We start from the raw sequence: 22504 nt of genomic DNA, 5'->3' as shown, positions 1-22504 counted from the left end.
TTTGCTTAACAGACAGTTGTCTGAACTAAATAAAATTACCACAAAAGTATTTTTAAATAAGAGAGAGATGATTGAAACTGTAGTGGAAGAAAAACTGGTTTCCCTCTACCCATTTAAGGTTCCTTGGCTGGGGCCCTATAAATTAGCCTGAAAACAGACAGATTAACGAGAGAAAAACACTTTACTAGCATGTGTATTGTGCTACATACACATGGGAATCCTCAGTGAGGAGTAACTCAAAGAAGTGGTTAGAATTTGAGTTTATGTGGCATCTCAGGAAAGAACAGTAATTTTGTACATAATTCCCAGACAAAGGATGAAGACTTTGAGCTTTTAGGGCAAAAAATTGTGGAAAGGCAAATATATGAGAAAACTAACGGCAGACAAGGGCTGGTCTTAGCAACAGTTGTTATGTAGGTTCCTCTGGTGCCATCTCTGAGCTTATAAGGGCCCTTGTTTGTATGGCCAGTAGCCACAGACACCATCACAGCTGCCTGGCCCATGCAGGTTTGCATTTGATTCGGACAGTCGGTAATGAAACAACAAAACCAAAAACTGGTGGGCCATCATCTTTAATCCTAGCTCACATCTAGCGGGAGAGAAATACACACAGTGGGAAACACTTTCCTTTCCATTCAGGGCTCCCAGAGCCACTGACTTATCCGAGTTTACTAGAATCAAAGGTTTCTACCTCACCAGCCTTATTCACTTCTGTTTCCCATCTCCTTCTCTCTGCACAAACTCTGCACAAACTGGCTTCTCATTCGGCACTCTGCCATCTTGGCTGCTTCTCCTCTGTAATGCTAATTTCAGGAAGAGAGAGCCCCTGGTCTCCCTTATTTTATTGTGTAGAAATTAAAGCCTTTAAGCCAGTATACAAATAAGGAAGTCTCTGATACAAAGCCACTTATCTGAGGCATAAATGGGATTCCTCATAAGAGTGCACCACCCACATCATGCAACAGTCAAGGATGTGGGGGAAAAGCTTAGGGTTGAGGATATCTTAGTATCAAAATGGTGGGAAGGGTTTAGTCTTAAAACTAAACCTTAGGCTATAAGGACCCTGCCTGCTTACAGCCTGTCCCCCACACCCAATGCAAACTATAAGCGGGCAAACATATACATCATATTCGTAAACTTATTTGACCCATACTGTTTGTCTCAGTGCTTAACTTCTGTCCTTCCTGGTAGAGAAGAAAAAAGGGCACCTTTACAAAGGTGCCCTTTATAGCTGGCTTTTATAGAAAGGTTTCTTTATAGCTGGCTTTTAAGCAACTAGAGGGAGTACATGTTTCGTGAATGTTTCTTCTCAATTGCCTTCAGTTCAAAATAATCCTTATGCCAAAGTAGGGTACATTGGGGTGGCCTATTCTGTATCCTTCACTACAATAACAAGAAACTACAATAACTCATTAGTAAATTTACTATTAGAATAGTGTATGAAGAAGGGCTTTATTTGTTAAATATTTTTAATACAATTTTCTGTACAATGTGCTAACAAAGACTTTTTTTTTCATTAAAATTTCCTAAATCTTTTATGCTATGGTGGAAAATACAGTTACTATATATTTACCTATCTATATTATGATATTTCAGAGAAGTGAAGCAAATAAAAAATACTTCTAAGAACTATTTCAAAAATAATTTTTTTAACTATAAAAGATTTTTCCATTGATCTGAGAAAGAGAGAGAGAGAGACAGAAAAGGAGAGAAAAAGAGAGAGAGAGAAGCATCAACTATTGTTCTCCTTAGTTCCATGTAGTTGTGTACTTATTGGTTGCTTCTCAGACAAAAATAATTATTTTAATTTTATTTTTCAATTACAGTTGACATTCAGTGTTACTTTATATTAGTTTCAGATACACAGTCTAGTAGTTAGCCAATGATATAATATACAAAGTGATCCTCTACTAATTCAAATACTGACCTAGCACTGTACACAGCTATTACAATATTATAGACTGTATTCCTTATGTTGAACTTTACATCACCATGACTATTCAAAAATAATTTCTTTTTAGATTTACTTTTAGAATAAACATTTGAGAAGGGGTAAGTCCCCTACACTCATTGTAGGAAGAAAATAATCTTGATTTTAATTGCCAAATTCTTAAACTACTGTATTCTATACATATCAGAGCTACTCAAAATCAATACACATTTACTACTAAAAATCAGGCTCTTAAATGGAAATTTGAAAACAAGATCTGTCTAGGTAGCCAGCCCCTGCATATAACAGAACAAATTATCTCTATCATGAATTTTACTTTTCATGTTTTCTTGTGCTCTTTAAGTTTTTATGGAAGTAGACATACAAAAGGGTACACAAATCATAGCTTATGTTTTAAAATTTATGTCCCATATAAGCATACCTTTCTTATATGATAGATTTATTAGACATTTTAAGTCACATATATTTAAGAATGCGGAGATCAGGAAATAGCTTTAAATTCTTCCTTAAATGTAATTTGATGCTTTATGTTGCTGTTTAAAGTCAAGTATGTTTACTTATGGATTTAGAGTTGTAAGGTTTTTCTTTTTCTACGTTTTTAAGGCTCCACAGTTTTTAATGTCCTCAGAGGAGTTTTGGAGGTGGTAATTGGTATGGGAACTGGATTTCTTCTTGGATTTTTCATTCGGTACTTTCCAAGCAGTGACCAGGTAAAAGAAATAACCTGTGGGAAAATCATGCTCTAAAATGTCATTGGAAAAACATCCTGGATCACTTTCTTCAAAGCTGGTGTGAAGGACGTGACTTAGGAAACAGTCCCGCATTTTCAAACTGCTTATCTAACAGTGCTGCCCGTGAGATTTATGAAGAGGACTAAATGTATAAGATTGCAATGCATTCCTAAAAGCTTTTACTTTAATTTGTATTCTGTACATTTCAAATTTCACTGTAAAGCAAATAATATCAATTCCAAAAAGATAGAATATGTAAGTTTTTAATTTTTAAAATTAATTTATTTTTTATCTTATTGCTACTTATTTTTATTTATCATTCATAATATTCAACTAAATGAAGATATAAAATGGGTATTTGAGCTCCTTTTTTTAGTATCAAAATACCTGAGATTCCAATACTACCAAATAGATAGACCTTATTGTTTCATTACAATATAGTCCAATATTTCTGACGAAGGAAAGCAAAGTTTTTTTTTTACTGTTCCCAATGGTTTCTTAATGAGAAACAAATATTTTGTTTCTCTCTTTTACCCTCACAATTCCCTTAAGATAGATAAACATAAAAATCTTTTTCTCTGTAAGAATTGGCATCTTGAAGATTTCACAGCATTTTGAACAAGATTAGAAACTTCATTAAAATGGGACCTTAAGTAATGAAGTTAATATTTCTACTTTCAGTATGTTGATTTGAATTTTCATAAAACTCCAAGTAAAATTGTCTTGTAAAAGGCAATTGTAAAAAAATCTCATAAAAGATTTTTCGACTCCATAAAAGAAAATAACAGGATTTTTCTAATTATACCACAAAATTAAGAGGAAAATGTACATAAAATGATATGGTAAGATCAGTAAAGTGCTGCTGTGTTCAGTATGGCAGCCGCTAGCTCCATGTGGCTGTGGCAGATTAGAGCATTTCTATAGACAGTGCAGACAGGACATTCCCATCATCCTCCTGTTGGGAAGCACTGATCCAGTGCGATCCACAAAATAACTCATGATGAAAATACTATTCATACAACCATTTTACTGATAAGGAAATCAAAGCTTAGGAAGAAGGACTTGAGCAAGGTCACATAGCTAGAATACAGTGGAACTAGGCATGAACTTGGTTTTTACCACCAGAGCCGACATGCCTCCCAGTCACACATTCTTAGAGACCTGTCTGCCTTCCGAAGTTATCAAGAAGTTTTAAGGACTGAACAGCATAAAGGAAAGGAAAGAGGTACACGTTTCTTAGACTTTAAAAATCAACAATGAAAAACTACTCAACCTTTAGCATCTTACAGTTTCTTAATATTTAAGGATTTAGAAAGAAAAACCAAGACAGCATCACACTAACGAGTACACTAAAGAGAACCTAAAAATAACAGAGATATATTATTATTCTTCACAAAAAGCCTGTGATGCGACAACTTTCAGGGAGGAGGGAACAAAGCTGGAGAGGCTTAGTAACATGCCCACATACGCCAATGATGTAAAGAGCTAGAATTTTAACCTTGGTCTGTCTGGCTCCAAAGTCCATGGTGCATTTTTCTACTATTCCATTCAGCCCTGTGGGATTCTGCATTATAACTACAAAAGAAGCTAAGTCTTATTCTTGTAAGAGGAATCCATATTTGTACATGTGCTATCTCTCCTCCTGTTAAGGAAAGGAAAGGAAATGTTGTGTCAAGCATGTATGTGCACAGAAATAGACATTGTATTTTTCTACTAAATCCTGGAGATGGAAAAATGAATAATTAAAAATAAGTTGTGTAAAATAATTGAGCTAATCAACCTTTTTATTATTCTCAAGAGCAACCTTGCCTGGAAGAGAGCGTTCCTCGTCTTGGGGCTGTCTGTGCTAGCGGTGTTCAGCAGCATGCGTTTGGGTTACCCCGGGTCAGGAGGACTGTGCACGCTGGTCATGGCTTTCCTTGCAGGCCTCAAATGGATCAGCAAAAAGGTGAATTTTATTTGAACTTCTTCTCATAACTATTTTCTAATGAGGCTAATTGTTTTCTTTTCCAGATACTTCCCTAACATCAGATTAATAAAACTATTCTATCATAAAAGCTCTTTTCTATGCACATACAAATGCATGACCAATGCACATTCTTTTTCCCCTCACATACCCCTCATAATTTGATGTCTTTACTTAAACTATATCACAGTCATACTTTCCTGATGTTTCCCTTTTCCTTTGCCAGGCTGCAGAGTATCGCATTGTATAGCTGTACTGTGCTTTATTAAACCACTTTTCTACTCACAGACATGTGGATTGTTTCCCGTTTTGTTTTGTTTTGTTTTGTTAAACTAAAAATGCTTCAATAAAATATACTAATATAGCCTGACCAGGATAGAGCATCAGACTGGGACGCGGAGGACCCAGGTTTGAAACCCCAAGGTTGTCGGCTTGAGCCCGGGCTTACCAGCTTGAGAGCAGGGTCACTGGCTTGAGCATGGGATCATGGACATGACCCCATGGTCACTGGCTTGAGCCCAAAGGTCACTGGCTTGAGACCCAAGGTCACTGGCTTGAGCCCAAGGTCACTGGCTTGAGCAAGGGGTCACTCGCTCTGCTGCAGCCCCCTGGTCAAGGCACATATGAGAGAGCAATTAAGGAGACTAAGGAGCCTATGGAGCTGCAACAAAGAATCAATGCTTGTCATCTCTCTGCCTTCCTGTCTCTCTGTCCCTCTGTCTCTCTCTCTGTCTCACAAAAAATAAATTAATTAAAAATATACTGTATATACCTTCGTTTATAAACTCTAAGACACTATCAAGTTAAAGAATAATGAAAAAGAATGTTGCCAATTAAAAACTATGACATGACATCCTAGTTTCAGAAATGGTTAAATGTAAGAAAATATGGGATCTTAAAATCAACAAAATATAGCAGCATGTCTTTGAGTTTATTGATAGGAAAAAAATTCTAGAAACAGGGTTGCCTAAGAGGATACAGTGACACTTTAAAAAATTTTTTAAATTACAGTTTACATTCTATGTTATTTTGTATTAGTTTCAGATGTACAGCATGATGCTTAAACAATTATATACTTTACAAAGTGTTTCCCCCAATATTTCAAGTACCGACCTGGCACTGTACATAGTGTAGTTATTACAACATTATCGACTATTACTTTGACAGTATCAATTTGCCTTCTTTATATATATATTTAGTGAGAGGAGGGGAGGCAGAGAGACACTCACGCATGCACCCTGACCAGGATCCACCCAGCAAGCCCACTAAGAGGCGATGCTCTGCCCATTGGGGTGTTGCTCCGCTGCAACCAGAGCCATTATTTAGCACCTGAGGCAGAGGCCATGGAGCCACCCCTCAGTGCCCTGGGCCAACTTGTTCCAATGGAGCCATGGCTGCAGGAGGAGAAGAGAGAGAAGTGAGAGGAGGAACGTGGAGAAGCAGATGGGCGCTTCTCCTATGTGCCCTGACTGGGAATTGAACCCAGGACATCCACACACCGGGCCGACGCTCTACCACTGAGCCAACCTGCCAGGGCCCAATTTGCCTTTTTAAAAAGCTGTACCATACTGATAGCTAAAAAGTGGTATCTTGTTTTCTGTTTCTTTGGTTAGCAGTAAAATTGAATACTTTTTCATATATTTAGCCACTTGTATTTTTTTTCATTTTCCTCTATAGGTCTTTGGTCCATTTTCTTCTGAAATTTAATGCATTGATTTTTGATCTCTAAGAACCTACATACACATATACACAGACATATATATTAGCCCTTTGTGCTTTTTTCTAGTGTTCATTTCTAATAAACAACTACCTTACGTTTTCATGTTGTATGCTCTATTGGTCTATTATAACCTTTCCTCGGTAGTTTTTTTTTTTTCTTAAAAATCCCCTTACCAGTAAAAACTTACAGATGTTATTTCATTTATTTTTTTACAATAACCTTGGCAATTATATATTCAACCCATTTTACAGATGAGGATATGAAAGCTTAGAGATATTAGACAGATTGCTGAAGGTCATAAAGCTAGTAAATGGCATAGGCAGGAGAACACACCTTTTGATTACAGAGGGTCCCTCACTGACAGTGGTCAACTTAGGATTTTTCCACTTTATGATGGTACTCAAGCAATACACATCCTGTAGAAACCCTACTTGGAATTTGGAATTTTGACCTTTTCCCAGGCTAGTGATTTGTGGGAAGGTACCGGATACTCTCGTGATGTTGGGCGGTGGCCCGAGCCTCAGCTCCCAGTCAGCCACATGATCACGAGAGTAAACGGTACTCTACAGCAGGGGTCCCCAAACTACGGCCCACGGGCCACATGCGGCCCCCTGAGGCCATTTACCCGGCCCCCACCGCACTTCCGGAAGGGGCACCTCTTTCATTGGTGGTCAGTGAGAGGAGCATAGTTCCCATTGAAATACTGGTCAGTTTGTTGATTTAAATTTACTTGTTCTTTATTTTAAATGTTATATTTGTTCCCATTTTGTTTTTTTACTTTAAAATAAGATATGTGCAGTGTGCATAGGGATTTGTTCATAGTTTTTTTTTATAGTCCGGCCCTCCAGTGGTCTGAGGGACAGTGAACTGGCCCCCAGTGTAAAAAGTTTGGGGACCCCTGCTCTACAGTGTACTGTGCTGCCAGAGGTTTTTGGATATTGTGGGTTATGTTTTTGCATACCATCATATCTACAAAATACTCATCTGTGTCTCCTGCTTCTGGTAAGAAGAAGAGAAAGATAGTTGTTCTTGAGAAGAAACTCAAGATAATGGTTTAACTGTAGGATAATAAGTGTCCTGAGCACATTTAAGATAGGCTAAGCTTCGGCCTAGCGTGCGGAGGACCCGGGTTCGATTCCCGGCCAGGGCACACAGGAGAAGCGCCCATTTGCTTCTCCACCCCTCCGCCACGCTTTCCTCTCTGTCTCTCTCTTCCCCTCCCGCAGCCAAGGCTCCATTGGAGCAAAAATGGCCCGGGCGCTGGGTATGGCTCTGTGGCCTCTGCCTCAGGCGCTAGAGTGGCTCTGGTCGCAACATGGCGATGCCCAGGATGGGCAGAGCATCGCCCCCTGGTGGGCAGAGCGTCGCCCCCTGGTGGGGGCGTGCCGGGTGGATCCCGGTCGGGCGCATGCGGGAGTCTGTCTGACTGTCTCTCCCCGTTTCCAGCTTCAGAAAAATGAAAAAAAAATAATAATAATAAGATAGGCTAAGCTGTGATGTTGGGTATGTTAGGTGTAGAAAATGTATTTTCAACTTTGATGGGTTTATCAGGATTTATAATCACATCATAAACCGAGGAGTATCTGTTTATCAAAATGGTTTTCTAAAGAAGGGAAGGAGAGCGAATCTTAATTGAATCAATAAGTGGCAGGCACTCTGCATACCTTTTGTGTTTTAGTACTCAGGGAAGTTCCTACTTCTGGAGAAACCAGTCCAATGAGTCCAGATTTTGGACTTCTTCTCTCCCTTGGTCTGTAGAATAGCATAAGGCCAAGAGCTCTGATCGCATAGGCTAATCTCAGCTTTACGGTTTCCTGGCTGTATTATTGCATATAGGTAATCTAACTTCTCAATCCTCAATTTCCATATCTGTAAAGTAGGGAGGGGGGAGGGGGGAGAAAAGGGTAAAGAGGAAATAAATGCTGCTGGATGGAGACATGACTCGGGGTGGTGAACACACAATACAATGTACAGATGATGTGTTATAGAATTCTACACCTGAAACCTATATAATTTTATTAATTAATGTCCCAGAAAATTTAATTTTTAAAAAATTTAATAAAGTAGGGAGGGATATTAGCAAAAACTTCTAGAGTGGAGGATTAAGTAATATAATCTCTATAAAGCAAAGTGCTTAGTCATAGAATGTGCTCAGTAAATAATACCCCATATTATTTTTATAACTATTTGCAGAGCAGCAAAACATAGTAAAAAGAATATAAAATTTTAAATGTGGAGATTGAGATTCCAATCCCAATTCTACTACTCTCTAGCTGTAAAGACCCAAAAAAGTCACTTAGCTTCTCTAATACTCAGGTTTCTCAATGGTAAAATGAAGAAAATAATATCTAAAGAATTGTTGTGACTATTATGTGGGAAAATAGAAACAAAACACTTGTAAACTCAACAGTACTATAACAATAGTATTTAGTTATATTTTAAAAAGCTAATTTATATTTATAAAATTTTGTTTGTGCTTGTCGTTTTATGACATTGTTTCATACTTTTCTGCCTGATTTTCCATAAAATTATTAATCTTGCTGTTTGTTGTATTCAAATACACTCACCTTTTTAGAGACTCTTTTATGTATTATTTTTTATGTTTTTAAATCCAGTGCTGCTTCTGATGACCTTCATAGTCATTTTTTTCCTGACATAATTTGGATCTTCTGAATCTTGAAATCCTTTTTTTTTCTTTAAGTGAGAGGAGAGGAGATAGAAAAACAGACCCCTGCATGCATGCCCACTAGGATCTACCTGGCAACCCCTATCTGGGACCAATGCTGGAATCAATCAAGCTATCCTCAGTTCCTGAGGCAAATGCTTGGACCAACCAAGCTATTCTCAGCGCCCAGGGCTAATGTGCTCAAACCAATCGAGCCGTGGCTGCAGGAGGGGAAGAGAGAGATAGAGAGAAAGGAGAGGGGGAAGAGTGGAGAAGCAGATGGGCGCTTCTCCTGTGTGCCCTGGCTGGGAATCAAACCCAGGACCCCACATGCCAGGCCAACGCTCAACCACTGAGCCAACTGGCCAGGGTGAGACTATTTTCTTTATAAACAAATTCACTTTAGTTTTGAAGTTATGAAAAGCCACAGGAAAATACATTGGCAGAACTAGTCATTGTCATTAAATGATGAAGGATATTGTGTGTTATCTAATATAAACCTCTTGTTTTATAGATGAGAAAGATGAGGCACTGAAGGGCCAGTGGAGTACAGTTAGTGGGTAACAGGATTTGAACCTAAGTCATTACCTGATTCCTTATGATGTAAAAGCACAGCTTTTTGCATGATATAGGAATATAACAACCTATATTGCATGATATATAAATAAATCAACCAAGTCCTTCACATATACTCTGTCTTTGAACATTTATGAGCCAAGAGGAAATAGAATTTTACCCTAATAAAACATCAGAAATAATAAAACAAAGAAAACAGAAAAACTTTGTAAACCTCCTTTGTCAAACTGCTTAGCACTCTAATGTGGAAGTACAGATCCTTAAATATCTATAAATATAAAAATGTCATCCAAAAATATAAATTCTTATTAGTTGATTGAAAATATTCATTAAATGTAAAGTTTTTGACACCATAATGCAGTGGTCCCCAACTTTTTTTGAGCCACGGACTGGTTTAATGTCAGAAAATATTTTCACTGACCGGCCTTTAGGGTGGGACGGATAAATGTATCACATGACCGAGACAAGCGTCAAGAGTGAGTCTTAGACGGATGTAACAGAGGGAATCTGGTCATTTTTAAAAAATAAAACATCGTTCAGACTTAAATATAAATAAAATAGAAATAATTAAGTTATTTATTCTTTCTCTGCGGACCGGTATCAAATGGCCTATGGACCAGTACCGGTCCATGGCCTGGGGGTTGGGGACCACTGCCATAATGGGTACTGATAAATTGCCTTCCCAGGAAAAGCATTATTAATTTGCTCTCCTGCCAAATTAATTTTATCAATTTTATTAATTTTATCTTACAAATCTTACAAATACTTGACATTATTAAAACTTAATGTATTTTCTAATGTGATTGCCCCCCAAAAAATATATGGTATGTCATTTTAATTTGTATTTCTCTGGTTACTGAGTTTTAACATACTTTTTTTCTTTTTTTGGCCACTTGTGTTTTTTCTGTGAAATACTAGTACATATATACTGCCCATTTTTCTATTAGGTTCTATCTTTTTCCTAGTGACTTGATATTGCTCCTTATTCTGTTATACATAGTGCAGATATTTCTTCCAGCTTGTCATCTTTTTATTTTTTATGTATTTCTTTATGTATTTATTTATTTATTTTTTGCACAAGCATTATAGTTTTACTATAGTCAATTGTGTCAATATTTTCCAAAAAATTTTGCATTATGTGTTATAAAGTTAGTAGTTGGGTCTGATCAGGAAAGAGAAATGACATAGTAACTAGATTAAGGAAAGTTTATTATTAACCAGATATTATCTTGTAAGATGTAAAGAGACCCCTAAAGAATATAGGAATAGCAGTTATAAACCCCAAGGGCTCAGCTAGAGCATCCCCCACCAACCCTATCCCACCCCTCCTCACCCCACCCCTCCCTACCCCACCCCACCCCACATACATCTGCCCCCAGAGCTGAGAATTCGGGCCTTGTTTAGAACTTTGGTTCACTTGATGGCAGGGAAGTCACAATGGTGCTGTGCTTGCAGAATTTGCTGGAAGTCAACCCTTCAAATTTCCAAGAAGTCTACTGTCAAGGGTGCATGGGACACTATATTGCCCGAGGGAGTTGGCTATGAAACCACCCCAGGAGTAGATGGGGTGAGCTACTGGCCATTGGGTGCTGCTGGCCACTACGCACGAGGATCCACTGAAACCCGGAAGGAGAGCACCTACCTTTGGCAATATCTCTTCAGCGCCCTCTACTGACAAAATTTATTACGGTGCTAGTTCGCAAAGGAAAATATTTCTAAAGAGCTGGGAGTCATTTTTTGCAAAGCAATAGTGAAAGGAGCCAAGGGGCAATAAATTAATAACTGGAACCTGGATTTTATTTTTGTGTATAATTTGAAACCTTATATTTTTATAAAGATAAAATAAAATTGGAAACAAATATCCATCAATAAAGAAATGATTGAATGAACTATGGCACTTCCGTACCATAGATTCCTATACAGCAATAATGAGGTGTATGTCAGGATAAATTTACTAATATGAAAATATCTTTAAATCAAATTTTTAAAATGAACATAAAATTTTAAACTGTGAAATAAAACTAAGTATTACAATATGTGCACACACACAAATATCATGTATTCAGATAAGAATATAATTAAGATCCATTTGCAAAGCAAATATAAAACATTTTATAAAATAACTGTGTTAGAAATACCTTTATGCAATATTTTTGCCCTATTGTAGCTAACCTCTTAATTTATAGATGTCACAGAAATTAAGCCTATCTCAGCTCAAATTGACTCAAATTTCAAATTAGTAAAACTCTTAGAACTTGTAATTTTACATAATAAAAAATCTATGTATATGTTTCTGTGTATGTTTCTTTTAGGCAGATGTTGAAAAAATTATTGCAGTTGTCTGGGACATCTTTCAGCCCCTTCTCTTTGGACTGATTGGAGCAGAGGTATCTATTGCATCTCTCAGACCAGAAACTGTAGGTAAGAATTTCAAAGTACTTTGGCTAAAATCAACTCTTTTTTTATATTCAGTTAAAATATCTTTAGTAGTTATATGTTCAATGATTCCCATTCTCACATTATATAAAAGTTTAATAATGATCTAATCTTTTAGAGTACTTGGTCAGAAAATAATGTTTAGCAGTCTAAGACAGTAAATTTTCTATTTTTTTAAATTTTATTTAGACAACTAATTTTAACGGGGTAACATTGATCAACTAGAGTACATAGATTTATAGAAAACATCTTCAGATCATTGTGACATTTGATTATGTTGTATACCCATCACCCAAAGTCAAATTGTCCTTTGTCACCTTTTAATTGGTTTTCTTTATGCCCCTCCCCTCCCCCCACCCCCTTCTTTTCCTCCCTACTCCTCCCCCTAGTAACCACTGCACTCTTATCTATGTCCATGAGTCTCAATTTTGTGTCCCAGCTATGTATGGAATCATACAGTTCTTAGTTTTTCTGATTTACTTATTTCACTCAGTATAATGTTATTAAGGTCTATCCATGTTGTCGTAAATGATCCTATGTCATCATTTTTTATGGCTGAGTAGTATTCTATAGTATATGTACCACATCTTCTTTATCCAATCTTCTATTGAAGGGCTTTTTGGTTGTTTCCATGTCTTGGCCACTGTGAACAATGCTGCAATGAACATGGGGGTGCATGTGTCTTTACATACCAATGTTTCTGAGTTTTGGGGGTATATACCCAGTAGAGGGATTGCTGGGTCATATGGTAGTTCTATTTTAATTTTTTGAGGAACCACCATACTTTCTTCCATGGTTGTACTATACATTCCCACCAACAGTGGATGAGGGTTCCTTTTTCTCCACAGCCTCTCCAACACTTGTTATTACCTGTCTTGTTGATAATAGCTAATCTAACAGGTGTGAGGTGGTATCTCATTGTAGTTTTGATTTGCATTTCTCTTAATAGCTAGTGAAGATGAGCATCTTTTCATATATCTATTGGTCATTTGTATTTCTTCTTGGGAGAAGTGTCTGTTCATGTTCTCTTCTCATTTTTTTTATTGGATTGTTTGTTTGTTGTTGAGTTTTATGAGTTCTTTGTATATTTTGGATATTAGGCCCTTATCTGAGCTGTTGTTTGAAAATATCATCTCCCAATTAGTTGGCTCTTTGTTTTGTTGTCAGTTTCTCTTGCTGTGCAGAAGCTTCTTAGTCTGATGTAGTCCCATTCATTTATCTTTGCCTTCACTTCCCTTGGCTTTGGAGTCAAATTCATAAAATGTTCTTTATGGCCAAGATCCATGAGTTTAATACCTATGTTTTCTTCTGTGTAATTTATTGTTTCAGATCTTATATTTAGGTCTTTGATCCATTTTGAATTAATTTGGAACAAGGGGACAAACTGTAGTCAAGTTTCATTCTTTTACACGTGGCTCTCCAGTTTTCCCAGCACCATTTATTGAAGAGGCTTTCTTTTCTTCATTGTGTGTTTTTGGCTCATTTATCAAAGATTATTTGACCATATACATGTAGTTTTATTTCTGGTCTCTCTATTCTGTTCCATTGGTCTGTGTGTCTGTTTTTCTGCCAGTACCATGCTGTTTTGATTAGTGTGACTCTGTACTATAATTTGAAGTCAGGTATTGTAATGCCCCCAGTTTTGTCTTTTTTCCTTAGGATTACTTTGGCTATTCAGGGGTTTTTATAGTTCCATATAAACCTGATGATTTTTGTTCCATTTCTTTTAAAAATGACATTGGAATTTTGATGGGAATTCCATTAAATTTGTATATTGCTTTGGGTAATATGGTCATTTTAACCATATTTAGTCTTCCTATCCAAAAACAAGGAATATTTTTCCATTTCATTGAGTCTTTTTCAATTTTCTTTAACAATGCCTTGTAGTTTTCATTATATAGGTTCTTTGCATTCTTAGTTATGTTTATTCTTAGGTATTTTAATTTTTTTGTTGCAACTGTAAAAGGGATTATTTTTTTTAGTTCATTTTCTTTTTTTTTAATATTTAATTTTTTTATGAATTTTTAGAGAGGAGAGAGAGTGAGAGAAAGAGAGAGAGAGAGAGAGAGAGAGAGAGAGAGAGAGAGAAGGGGGAGGGAGGAGCAGGAAGCATCAACTCCCATATGTGCCTTGACCAGGCAAGCCCAGGGTTTTGAACCGGCGACCTCAGCGTTCCAGGTCTATGCTTTATCCACTGTGCCACCACAGGTCAGGCCTGAGTTCATTTCCTGAAGTTTCATTGTTAGCATATAAGAAAGCAATAGACTTCTGTATATTAATTTTGTATCCTGCGACCTTACTATATTGGTTTATTATTTCTAATAGTCTTTCTGTGGAGTCTTTGGGGTTTTCTATGTACAGGATCATATATCATCAGCAAAAAGTGAAACCTTTACTTTTTCTTTTCCAGTATGAATGCTTTTATTTCTTTCTCTTGTCTGATTGCTCTGGCTCGAACTTCCAGCACTATGTTGAATAGAAGTGGAGAGAGTGGGCAGCCTTGTCTTGTTCCTGATTTTAGAGGAAAAGTTTTCAGTTTTTTGCCATTTAATATGATGTTAGCTGATGGTTTGTCATAAATGGCCTTTATTATGTTGAGATATTTTCCTTCTATACCCATTTTGTTGAGTGTTTTAAACATAAAATGATGTATTTTATCAAATGCCTTTTCTGCATCTATTGATAGGATCATGTGGTTTTTGTTCTTTGTTTTGTTGATATGGTGTATTATGTTAATTGTTTTACATATGTTGGACCATCCTTGTGATTCAGGGATGAATCCCACTTGATCATGGTGAATTATTTTTTTAATGTGTTGTTGTATTCAATTTGCTAGTATTTAGTTTAGGATTTTTGCATCTGTATTCATTAGAGATATTGCTCTGTAATTTTATTTTTTTGTGTTGTCCTTGCCAGGTTTTGGTATGAGGGTTATGTTGGCCTCATAAAATGTGTTTGGAAGTATTGCTTCTTCATAAATTTCCCATTTTTAATATTGTTCCTTGTAAATAAAACTAACATGGCTTACTATAAAAAAATGTAGGCTTTGCCTGGCCAGGTGTTTGCATAGTGGATAGAGAGTTGGCCTGGGATGCTGGCGACCCAGGTTTGAAACCCCAAGGTTGCCAGCTTGAGCACTGGGCTGCCGGCTTGAGTGTGGGATCATAGACATGACCCCATGGTCACTGGCTTGAACCCAAAGTCACTGGCTTGAGCAAGGGATCACTGGCTTAGCTGGAGCCCCCACCCCCACCCCAGTCAAGGCACATATGAGAAAGCAATCAATGAACAACAATGAGTTGATGTTTCTCATCTCTCTTCCTTCCTTTCTGTATGTCCCTCTCTCTCCCTTTCTCAAAAAAATAAATAAATAAATACAGGCCTTAAAATTTTTTTCCCAAGAATAAGAGTGTTCATCTAGCCTTGCTCTGGTGAAGGGCCAGAATTTTAAAAATAACTTGTCAGTTCTATAATATGAACCCATGAAATAGAAATGTTTGTTCAGTCATTCTTTTATTTATTTATTTATGCATTTATAAGCCAGCATAAACCCCTCTTGATTCACAGCACTGTAAAGTTAATTTGTACTCTTATTCTTTATATATCCTCCTTCCCTCACATCACAATATTCTCCATCCATCCTAGGGGTCCCATCCCCTACCATCCCCTTCCGGATCTCACACACAAATTCTTCTCATACATCTTTAAATATATACTGGTCATATGCATACTTGTCCATTTTCTTCTCTTCAGAATTTAAACAAAATCTAAACTCTCTTATCTTAAAATAATATCCTTCCATTTAATACATGCTGTGATGTGGATGAACCTTGAGGACACTGTACTAAGTGAAATAAGCCACTCACAAAGAGACAAGTACTGTATGTTTTCACTTATATGAGGTAACTGGAGTAGTCAAACTCATAGAGACAGAAAGTAAATAGTGGTTGCCAAGGTTTGGGGGAAAAGGGAAATGAGGAGTTGTTGTTTAATGGGTACAGGGTTTCAATTTTGCAAGATGAAAAAGTTCTAGTGATTACACAAAAATGTGAATGCTGTATGATAAAATCAACCTCAGCATTAATAACCAAAAAACAGAATTTCTTCAAATCCCTGAGCTAACTTTTCAGCCATGTTATTTTTTGTTGTTTTTAGTCATAGTGCAAAAAACAGTTCTTTACTCCTCCAGTTCCCAGTCTCAGCAGATTGGATATACAACTATTTTGTATAATATAAATTTCAAATTTATTTGTATATGATTTCAATGTATGTTAACTAAACACAGTCTGCATATTTACATTTCAGAAAAAGTGAATGTTTAACTTAATACTACTTAGCTGTACAATTAAAGTGATTAAGATAATAAATTTTATTTATTTTGGGGGGGTTTTTTTGTGTGTGTTTTTTTTACAGAGACAGAGAGTCAGAGAGAGGGATAGATAGGGACAGACAGACAGGAACAGAGAGAGATGAGAAGCATCAATCATCAGTTTTTTTTGTGACACCTTAGTTGTTCTTTCATTGCTTTCTCATATGTGCCTTGACCATGGGGCTACAGCAGACCGAGTAACCCCTTGCTCAAGTCAGTGACCTCGGTTCCAAGCTGGTGAGCTTTGCTCAAATCAGATGAGCCCGCGCTCAAGCTAGCAACCTTGGGGTCTTGAACCTGGGTCCTCCACGTCCTAGTCTGATGCTCTATCCACTGCGCCACCGCCTGGTCAGGCAGTAAATTTTATTTATATTTTAACACCATTAAAAATTATTCTTTCTTCATTTCACTTCCCCTCACCTATTAATTTACCTCTCTATTCCTTTTTTCAAACTTTTCCAAAAAGGTACATAACTATATCCCCTATTTCCATTTTAACTCTTAGTCTTTTATTCTGTTCAGTTCAATTCAATTCAATTTGATTCAATTTCTTCATTTCAGTCCAACTTCTGCTCTATTACCCAGCAAACCCACACTCTGACCAAGGTTATATTGCTACATCCACTGAATACCTATTGGTTTTTATTTTATTTGAGCTCTCAACATCATTTGGGGGGGTCTTTGAAACCCTTGTTGTATTGAATTCTGAAACTATATTTTTGGAGCCTTTTGAGTCCTCCTTTACGCTCATTTATACGTGGCTTACATGCTGCTCTTCATCTAAGTTCTTTCCGAAGCCTCTGTGCTACTTACCCTATATCACATCTCTGAGCTCATCTACACTCAGTGGCTTTGATTATAAACTGTATGCTTCCAAAATTTTTATCTTGAAATCAATATTTTCATTTGCTAATTGGACATCATGACTTAGAAGTCCTACAAAATTTCAAACTCAATGTATCTAAAACTTTCTCATCATCCTTTCCTCAAACTTTTAATATTCCCTCCTGAGAATGGTATCATCTCTTGTATCTTGTACTTTAGGCAACAAAATACTTATTAAAAATCTATCAGCTTAGGAGAAATACCCTTCAAAAAAGAGCCACATAGCTTTTTTTTCTTTTTTTTTTCTTTTTCTGACAGAGAGAGAGTCAGAGACAAGAACACAGGGACAGACAGGGAGAGAGAGATGAGAAGCATCAACTCATAGTTATGGCATCTTAGTTGTTCATTGATTGCTTTGTCATATGTGCTTTCACCAGGGGGTTACAGCAGAATGAGTGACCCCCTTGCTCAAGCCAGTGATCTTTGGCTCAAACCAGCAACCTTGGGCTTCAAGCCAGCAACCTTTGGGCTTAAGCCAGAGACCATGGGGTCATGACTATGATCACATGCTCAAGTCAGCAACCCTGTGCTGAAGCTGGATGAGCCTGTGCTCAAGCCAGCAACCTTAGGGTTTCGAACTTGGGTCCTCTGTGTCCCAGTCTGACACTTCATCGACTACGCCACTACTTGGTCAGGCGAGCCACATAGTTTTTATATAAAGAAACCATATTGCAGATTCACAATAGATTCCTCAGCAATAACTATCTGGTATTTTACAGCCTTTTGAACTTGAGAAAGTTATTTATCCTTTCTGAATTTTATTTTTTAAACTATAAAATGAGAAAAATTACCCAATAGGTTATAAAGATTAAGTAAAGTAATGCACTTAAGGCTTAATACAGAATGTGGGACAGAGTAAACACTTAACAAATGTTACTTTTTAAAAAGTCACTTTATTATGTATCAGTCACCTTTCTCAAGTCCAGTAGACTGCAGCAGCCGTTATCACAATCCCTTACTTTGCAAATCAGGATTAATTTACCTTTATCAGCAAAAGATTCTAAAGGACTGAATGAAGTACTTTACTGCACATGTGAACCAGAGCTAATGGGCAGTCAGTGTAAACAGTGCATTAATACACGAGTTGACTGCCGGCATCTGTTCTGATTGGTCAGTGCGCAGACAGCTCTGTTCTGATGCATTGGTTGTCTGGTAAATATTTTTAATATCACCTTTGGTCTTATAGTTTATAAAGAATTCTCAATCATTTTGATGAAAATACTGATTTTTTCCCCTCTTATTGCTCTCTTACCATAATGTTTATAGTGTACTTACCTTAACAATATATTAGTTGTTTCTGTCTTCCTCTGACTTTGAAGTTCATAGAGGTAAAATCTGTATATTACATATTTTTGTGTACCCAGTACCTTATCCAAATCCTGTCATGCATTATCACTTAATAAATTCTTTTTGAATAAACACATACAAAGTGTGTTTTTTTATACTATGAAGCAAAAGAGAAATAACATCCAAATCTCCTTTGTAGATATTCAAATATGTTTAATTAATTTCTTATTTTATTCTAGGGGAAATACCTTCTTTTAAATGAATGACCTGATTGATCCTTATATAGGGGTGAATAAGAGGAGGTTTGCAGTTGTAATACAAATAAATAATATAATAATAAATAATAAAAAAAATTTCACGTACTCACAACTGTAAACCTACTTTTGCCAACCCCTGTATTGATGTTTTGATCAATTGTGCTTAACCATTTTTGTCTTTTGAATTTTTTAATAGATTTAGATTACTGCTGTTGATAGTATTTTGAATCAGTAACTACGAGACGTGATTTTTCCCCCAGTATTTCATTATGTTTAAAAATTGAGTATTTCTTACAGGCCTTTGTGTTGCCACCCTGGGTATTGCAGTGTCGATACGAATTTTGACTACATTTCTGATGGTGTGTTTTGCTGGTTTTAACATAAAGGAAAAGATATTCATTTCTCTTGCATGGCTTCCAAAGGCCACAGTCCAGGTAACTTAGCATTTTGACTCCTATTTCTATTTGACACCTTAAAATTTTGAATGAGAGAGCTTATTCAAATTTGGTGAAAATAAGTAATTGAAGTTTGATTTGTGAAAAGAGTTTACACCAATCTATTCTTTACAAGTTTTATTTTTGATAAATGGATTCCTTAAATATGACAGCTCATTTAAATTTATTTAGATCACCAGGGTGCAACAAAAATTACAATAAATCCCTACACTCCTAGGAAGCAGTTATAGCAGGAGGGCAGAGTTTGAATTTTTATCAGTCAGAGCTCTCCAAATTCCCCCAGTGAGATAGTTGTTAATTCTCTTTACTTCATTATCTTCCAAGAAGAAAGTGAAACAAAGCAAGGTTTATCTTATTATCTGGAATACTTCAGCGTCAATATGATTGATAAGAAGTTATGCTTGACCACAGTCTTTATATACAAAGTAGAAAGATTTACTGACAATTCAGAAAATGCTTTACTGATTTCCTAGATTATTAGTTGATATTAAAATTTTCAAACTGGTTGAACTTCCAGTCAAATAGTTTAACACGTGACCCAAAATTTGTGCACTCTAATAAAAAAGGCACTAACAGGTGCTTGAAATTACTGACCACAAATTGGTAGAATGCCTATAATTGCTCGTTAAATTAGCACTGTTTAGAGTATTAATTTGTTGCAAATGTAATATACTCTTGATGTATTATATATTTTCTAGATTAATTCTAAGAAATGAGATTTAACTGTTCCAGCCCTGAATGTTTTGTGATTATTTAATTATGCAAATTTCTATTGCATGAAATGAAAATCAAATGTTCTTAATTTAGGAAGCTTTGGGGGATGTATATGCTCTGTAACTATAGTATATGCCACATTTTGTATGGCCATATTCTCAGGCATTATTCCAGGGAAGTTGGGGTTTTTTTTCCATCAGACTTTCAAAGATGTCTGAGACAATGGCTAAGAGTACTGTGAGGTTAAAATAGTATAATAGGTAGAATAGTTTCTCCCTATAGTATTTACACGGCTTCTAGTAACTTTAGTAGGTAAACATTAAAAGAATCACTCTAGTAGCTTTGATACGAAAGATTTGTTTCTAAACATTAAAATTTGGAAAATAGCCTCTTCCTGTTATCAAAGCAATTTTAAAATACAGAGAAATTAACTAGGGTGTGTTGAAGAACAGATGTTCTGTGAAACAAGTATTGCATAGAATTGTCTTTCTTCCCCTTTTGCCTCAGCACAAAAAACAAGACTTCTTATATCTTTTTTCTATATTAGTTGGTTTTCAAATTTCTTTGTTCATGTAATACTATAAAAAACATATTTTAACTCAGCATACGTAAAACCCCCAAAATACACACACACATACACATATACATCCACCAGAGAACTGAAAGGGAAATAAACAATTGGCCATTGAACAACAGAGGGGATGGGATGCAGATCTTTGCATAGCCAAAAATCCATGTGTAACTTTTTTTTTTTTTTTGTATTTTTCTGAAGCTGGAAACGGGGAGAGACAGACTCCCGCATGCGCCCCACCGGGATCCACCCCGCACGCCCACCAGGGGCGAAGCTCTGCCCACCAGGGGGCGTAGCTCTGCCCCTCCGGGGTGTCGCTCTGCCGCGACCAGAGCCACTCTAGTGCCTGGGGCAGAGGCCAAGGAGCCATCCCCAGCACCCGGGCCATCTTTGCTCCAATGGAGCCTTGGCTGCGGGAGGGGAAGAGAGAGACAGAGAGGAAGGGGGGGCGTGGAGAAGCAAATGGGAGCTTCTCCTATGTGCCCTGGCCAGGAATCGAACCTGGGTCCCCCGCACGCCAGGCCGACGCTCTACCGCTAAGCCAACCGGCCAGGGCCCATGTGTAACTTTTGACTCTCCCCTAAAACTCAGCTGTCCCTCTGTATCCCTGGGGATTGATTCCAGGACCAACCCTGGATACTGAAATCTGAGGATGCTCAAGTCCCTTATATAAAATGGTGTGGAACAATGCATATATTCAGCTCTCTGTATCCGCAGATTCCCCCCTGAAGATGGAAAATGCTGTTTTCAATCCACAGTTGTTTGACTCTATACCTGTGAAACCTAGAGATATGGAGAGCCAACTATATATTGAAAAAAAATTTCATATATAAGTAAACCTGCACAGTTGAAATCCATGTGTTCAAGGGTCAAATATATATCATAATATGTCCAGTTCTTGCCAGGAATTCATGAAATGTTGACTTAGTTATGGTATCAAGTAACCGGTAATTACAAAGCCTCAATCCAGGGACTAAATTAGATAGCTTTTTTCTTTCTCACTTGCAGTCCAGCATGGGCATTTCAGAGCTGGCAGGGTGACTCCTGTCCTCAGCATGTGCCTTTCATCCATGAGTCCAATTTTTATGATTTCTCATCTAGTGGGAAAGGGGTAAAGAAAAAGGTGCAAGTGTCCATTGTTTTCAAGAACAATTTGCAAGTAACTTTTATCACTTCTATTCACCTCTCAGTGACCTTAGTTAGATACATAGCTTCATTTTGTTGCAAAGAAGGCTAAAAAAAAAGTGTCTGGACAGCAACAAGACCAGCAAAAATTCTACTCTAGAGTTCTATTATAGAAGGGGAAAAGGATATTCAGATATTTGTGGTCAATTAGTAGTCTCTGCCATTGTTTCTCATGCACACTGGTATTGTCTTCTGTTTACTGTCCTAGAAGTTAATATGTTCTGTGGGATAAGGGGAATACCAGATTGACTAGCACAGGGGGTCCTCAAGTTACAATACAGTCCCATTCCAACAACAGTGATGTAACCCAAATTTTTGTGTAAGTCAAAACACCAAAATTCCTAGCCTAACACAAACAGAATACTTACGCTTTTAATAGTCCAAAATGGCATAGGTAAGCCTGCTAGGCAATGCCAAATCCCTCACTCATATGCCGCATTACTGTGTATTCTTCCACCACGCTCAACCAAACTAGTTCACCCACATAGTCCGTAAGTACAGCCAAAACACTCACATCTCTCAACTTTTTAAAGTTTTTATTGGAGCGAGTGTTGTAAACTTGAAACATTGTATGTCAAAACTGTTGTAACCTAAAGACCTCACGTATATTACTTCCCCCAGTGCACTAATACTGCATTTTGCCTCTAAAAAATGAGAATTTTTCTAAGATTTTCCAGTAAATAAACTTTAAATGAAATGTTTCACCAATTCTCGAGGCAAAGAAGTAACCAAATGC

The 22504-nt window shown here is 36.9% G+C and overlaps 1 protein-coding gene across 1 annotated transcript in view; it reads left to right on the top strand.

Annotated features, from left to right (window-relative positions):
- Positions 1-22504, top strand: part of SLC9B2 (solute carrier family 9 member B2) — a 61476-nt gene that overhangs the window by 32255 nt on the left and 6717 nt on the right. The window contains exons 8-11 of the mRNA XM_066385102.1: positions 2555-2661; positions 4481-4630; positions 11922-12030; positions 19141-19277. Of these exons, the coding sequence (XP_066241199.1) occupies positions 2555-2661; positions 4481-4630; positions 11922-12030; positions 19141-19277 (503 nt within the window). The remainder of the gene's footprint in view (positions 1-2554; positions 2662-4480; positions 4631-11921; positions 12031-19140; positions 19278-22504) is intronic.

The sequence above is a fragment of the Saccopteryx leptura genome, chromosome 5, assembly GCF_036850995.1.
Source record: "Saccopteryx leptura isolate mSacLep1 chromosome 5, mSacLep1_pri_phased_curated, whole genome shotgun sequence".
NCBI classification, from domain to species: domain Eukaryota; kingdom Metazoa; phylum Chordata; class Mammalia; order Chiroptera; family Emballonuridae; genus Saccopteryx; species Saccopteryx leptura.
This window is presented reverse-complemented; position numbering and strand designations above follow the sequence as displayed.